This window comes from Bison bison, unplaced genomic scaffold (assembly GCF_000754665.1).
Source record: "Bison bison bison isolate TAMUID 2011002044 unplaced genomic scaffold, Bison_UMD1.0 scf7180017850895, whole genome shotgun sequence".
NCBI lineage: Eukaryota > Metazoa > Chordata > Mammalia > Artiodactyla > Bovidae > Bison > Bison bison.
In genome coordinates this window covers 13,613-18,990 of record NW_011481468.1, presented here as the reverse complement: position 1 = coordinate 18,990, position 5,378 = coordinate 13,613, and the positions used below count along the sequence as shown (strand labels likewise).

The 5,378-nt window shown below is 51.7% G+C and overlaps 1 protein-coding gene across 1 annotated transcript in view; it reads right to left on the bottom strand.

The window, feature by feature from the left end:
• The window catches only part of LOC104995561 (sodium/glucose cotransporter 1-like), a 17,945-nt gene that overhangs the window by 12,173 nt on the left and 394 nt on the right, over positions 1–5,378 (bottom strand). The window contains exon 2 of the mRNA XM_010849477.1: positions 892–963. Coding sequence (XP_010847779.1) covers positions 892–963 — 72 coding nt within the window. The remainder of the gene's footprint in view (positions 1–891; positions 964–5,378) is intronic.

Genomic DNA, 5,378 nt, shown 5'->3' with positions numbered 1-5,378 from the left:
TGTATCAGCCCGAGCAGCTAGACGGCTGAAGCTGCCCTTCAGGGTCGAGAGACGGCGGGGCGGGTTGGGGGGCAACTGCGCAGAGGCCGTGTCGTGTGCAGTGGCTGCCAGGCCTTCCAAATGAGGGGCTAGATGGGCAGAGGGACACAGGACTGGAGTGTAGGCAGAGAGCTGGGGCTTGCCAGCATTCCAGCAAGTGGTCTTGAATGCCACGTCGCCAGGTGTGGGAGTGTAACTGCAGAGTTAAGAAGCCAGGGAGACGGGAAGGAAGCAGCCAGGGGACCTCGAATGACTGGCTGGTGAAGCAGCAGTAAAGGTGGGAAGCCCAGAGGCAACACGGGGCAGGAGAGGGCACTGAGTTTCAGTCTCACCACCATGGAGCCAGGTAAGAGGAGGCCTGAGCACCAACCCAGGGATAAGCCCCATGGAGGCCCCGATGAGAGCAACTCATACCCACTGGACACTCACTGCCTAAGTAGAAGTATAAAAGAAAGAAAGCTGGAGTGGCAAAACTACTCTTTTATTGCAATTCCTTTTAATAATACCATACCACAGTTTATTCATTAAGCAGTAACTCTAAGAATGAAAACAGGAGTCACATCCAACCCCCAGTCTGCACTGCGCACTTCAGAGAGCAGAGCTCCCTCCACCTTGTCTGGGCCCCAGAGCCCAGCGCAAGGCTCTGCACCTCCCAGGCACCTAGTGACGGCTGTCAGACTAAACTGAGCCAAGGGAACACTTATGTCAGCAACTACTTGAGAGCTGAGGGAACGACTACTGAGGTGGCTTTCCTGATTCAGCAACTCTACATTGTGTGGGGTAAAGGGCACCTGCGTGGAAGTAGTAAACAAGCCCACACGCAGCCCCCGGGGCCACACGGGGCACGCTCACCTGCCACCACACGAGGCTTCGTCCCGCCAGGAAGAAGTCTTCCTCTGTCCCACGGCTGCACGACATGATAACCTTAAAAAGGGGTGGGGGAGTCCAAGTAACCAGTGATGACTTCATTTACAGGTAAACGTCCTTTGCAGAGATCCCATTCCCCTCTTCATTTTTTTGTTTGTTTGTTTGTTTAGGAACAGAAGTCTTTGCCCACTGAGTTAGAGGAGGGCCCATGGTCCCTCCCAGCTGTGAGACTGCACGGGCATATCCATTTCTTTACACTCCTGTGAAAACAATATTGCCTTATTTCCCGCGCCCCGCCCCGCCCCGCCCCGCCCCAAATGGTTAACCAGCACTGTGGTTCCCATCAGTCTGGGAGATGAGTGGTCTGCAAATGCCTTAATCGACTGGGAATGGAGAAGGTGAACACAGCCCAGCTTCTTCCAGAAGGACAGTCACGCTGCCAAGATTATGGTGTCCTCCCCATGCACCCAGAGGCTCTCTCCCCCGGTCCCCAGCTCTGATCCTCAGACTCCAATATGGTCAAGGGACAATCCCAGGGTTTCTTGGATTGCCTAAAACAGCAGGACTCAAGGATGACCGCTGGTTGACAAAAATGTGTTTCTCTGGAGTGAACTTATGACAGCCATCCAGAGTATCTGTATTATAACCAAGTCCCCTCACAGCACCAAAGAAACGCTCTCTAAGTCAGGCACTTGAAGCCAGTCTCAGTCGTCCATCCACTGAGTGCTAGTCAGGAGCCTGTGACGCTCAGAGCCGGCCTTTCCTAAGGAAGCATCAGCAGGGTGTAAGGACATGCGCATTAGGACTTTTAGAAGGAATTTACAAAACGGTCTAAGGTGAATAAAATCACACCAGACAGGGAGAGAGGAGGTCCTGGGAAGAAAGTGGTTACACACATCTTGCCTCTTTGTTCTTCCCTGCTCTCCTTCTAGAATGATCCACCAACCACGGCCCCTTCCTTCCTCCGTGCTCTCCTTCTAGAATGATCCACTGACCACGGCAGGAGGGCTGCTGGAGCAGAAGGTGCATTCACTAGTTTCTCAAAGACCTCAGGCTGAGAGTGATAACAGAGACAAACAAACAAACATGTAAATGTGTTCCCCGTAAGCATCTTAAAGGACCCAAGACACCAGCAACAAAGACAAGCTTTCCCTGTGGGGCTTCACGGACAGAAGCTGATGAATGATTTCAGAAAGGAGCAAATGTGGGCAATTCCTATCAGTAAAGAAAAGGGTGGTTTGCTTAATAACCAGAAGAAAATAAAGCTCGAGTCTTCCATCACATTATATACAAAAGCAAATTCCAGATGTTCAAGAGATTTATATACTTGTAAAAATCCATAAAATATTGGAAGAAATTTAGAATAATATTTGTGTATCCTTGGAGTGGGGAAAACTTTGCTGAGCAAGCCAGGAATGAAATCTAGATGTAAAAGAAAAGAGAGATGTTTGACTTATTGAACTGTCAGAAAGATGCCAGTAACAGTCTAGACCGAGGGCTCTCACCCCACCCTCCAGGGGACAGCTGGCACTGTTTGGAGACACTGCTGGCTGTGCAGGGGTAGGGCTTGGGGCACCCCTCAGCGCCCTCCAGCAGGAAGGCCCCACAACGAGGGGCCATCTGGTCCCACACGCCACGAGTCCTGAGGCTGAGAGCCGCTGGCCGAAAGAATGACAGTTTGGGAAAAACAAATTACCAACTCAAACGACAGACAAGCTGATAAACGCAAGGTTGGACAACCCAATTCAAAAATGGGCACATAATCTGGCTATTCACAGAAAATCAGTGGACAACAAGCTCGCGAGGAGATGGTCAGCTTCACAGGAGGCTGTCCAGAAAGTGCAAATCAAAGTTGCGGTGACTTATCACTATTCCTTCATCAGCCTGCCCCCACCTCCTTCCCAAAATTAAATTAGAAGTAACACACCAGGTCAGCGAGAGCTTGGGGCAAGGGTGTGCTCATATGCTGCAGAGCAATTCCAATTTCAGGAATCCATGCTACACAGATTAAAAGCACAACACGTTAAAACTACGACCTGGCAATAGCCTCAGCGTCAGTGAGTAGGGAAAAGCTGAATCACACACACTTCTCTGACTATCGTGCAACTGACACAGACACGAGCTAGCTCTCTGCTCAGGCCCAGAAGCACTTCACGTCTCGGGGTGAGGGGAGAAGCGAGCTGCGGAGTGACGTGCATGACATGCCCACGTTGTCGGCAGAACCAAAATCACAGACTCTGCCTGTGTGTCTGTGCCGTTGTTTAGTCGCTGAGTCGTGTCCAGCTCTTTGGGACCCACGGACTGTAGCTCGCCAGGCTCCTCTGTCCGTGGGGTTCTCCAGACAATACTGGAGTGGGTTCCCACTTCCCTTTCAGGAGTGTGTCTCTGTAAGCACTGAGAAAGGGGAGGAGGAACACATGGCCCCTGGGGATCTCAGGAGCTGGGAAAGGATGAGGAAGAACAGTGACTGCTTCTGACAGTTAACGGATCTTTTTACTTCTTATAATTAACATGTGATTAAAAACAATATATGATTTTTTAAGAAGACCAAAGGAAAAATAACAACACAGAGAAGGAAAGAGATGAAAGCATTCTGGACAGCAGCGCATGCTTTCTGGCTCCTAGAAGAACAAACGGAATAGCGGGTTTCCTTTGGAAGCGTCCAGAAGGTTCACAGGTCCTCTGAGCCTGGCCAGACCTAGGCCCCTCCTGGGCCGAGAAGAAAGCTGGGTGGGGCTTCCTGATTGAGGGGAGCTGGGGGAAGGATCCCCAACAGGCGCCCACCACTAGAGCGCAGCCTGGGCGGCCTAGGAGCATGCTGCCCACTTGCGTGTGCACTCAGCCGTGTCCGACTCCTCCTGACCCCATGGAGTGCAGCCCACCAGGCTCCTCTGTCCATGCGAGCTTCCCAGGCAAGAATACTGGATCGGATTGCCATTTCCTACTCCAGGGGATCCTCCCAACCCAGGGAGCAAACCCTCACCTCTTGCATCTCCTGCACTGGCAGGCGGATTCTTTACCACTGCACCACCTGGAATGTTTCTCATAATGGAAGCCAATTTGAAAAAAAAAAAAAATCATTCATTTGAATGATCTAGATAAATCTCAAACTTCTTTCCACTTGGAAGAGATACAAAAAATTCTCTTAAGAAGATGGAGACCATATTTCCATTACTCCATCTGCCCACTCACACAGCATGGTGAGCCCTCAAGAGACTGTCCAAAGATCCTGCACGGAAGGGCCAGATTCTGCACACTAAGATCTGCTCATAACCTCACGAAGCACTCCGCTTAAAGGTCAAATGCGCAGGTAAGCTCCAGCTGGGCGGGAGAGGCCCAGAACGAAATCTCCCCCTAATCAGCAAACTGTGACATCGTCACCAGGTACTCCTGCTCATAAAGCAGGCCAGGGAGAGGCTTCTGATGGTTAACAGCTTAGCCGAGGGGCCATACCATGACCAAAGCCAGAGTCTTCTGCCCTGCCCTCTGACCTTCTGCTGTCTGGCTCTGAGGGTGTATCTTCAGGACATCTCTGTGAGTACTTACAAGTTAAGCGAAGAGCCAACTCATTGGAAAAGACTTTGATGCTGGGAGAGGCTGAAGGCAAAAGGAGCAGGGGGCAGCAGAGGATGAGATGGTTAGACAGCTGCTGCTGCTGCTGCTAAGTCGCTTCAGTCGTGTCCAACTCTGTGCGACCCCATAGACGGCAGCCCACCAGGCTCCCCCGTCCCTGGCATTCTCCAGGCAAGAATTCTGGAGTGGGTTGCCATTTCCTCCTCCAATGCATGAAAGTGAAAAGTGAAAGTGAAGTCGCTCAGTCATGTCTGACTTGTAGCGACCCCATGGACTGCAGCCCACCAGGCTCCTCCGTCCGTGGGATTTTCCAGGCAAGAGTACTGGAGCAGGATACTGGAGCGGGGTGGTTAGACAGCAACACTGACTAAATGGACACGAACTGGAGCGAATTCCAACGGAGAGGAGCTTGGCGTGCTGTAGTTCATGGCATCACAAAGAGTCGGACACGACTTAGTGACTGAGCAACAGGTGAAGCGTTAGCAGGCAGATGGCGGTACCACAGACCCAGTCTCCAACCCATTAAGAGAACTTTACACTAGAGACTATGTAAGTGCTCAATTCAAATTCAATGGGATACTTAGGGCCCTGAAGTGGACGTGACCTTTGAGGTTTCGAAGCCAGGGCCTCTGACGGTTCCCCTCATGCCTCAGGAAGGGGCAGCTCTAGGTTCAGAGCCGCACTCCATCATTCCCTGTGGTCACTCAGCCTCTGCCAATCTGTTTTTCCTCATCTGTGACCCACAGCCTGGTTTTGAGGATGTGCCACACTCAAAGCCCTCAATACCCAACCCGGCCCTGTAGGGGCCTGCGGTCGCTCCTGCGACCATCACTACAGCACCTCCGTATCACACACAGCGTGGGTCCCAGGCCGTGCGCACTGGGCCATCTGACCTGTTG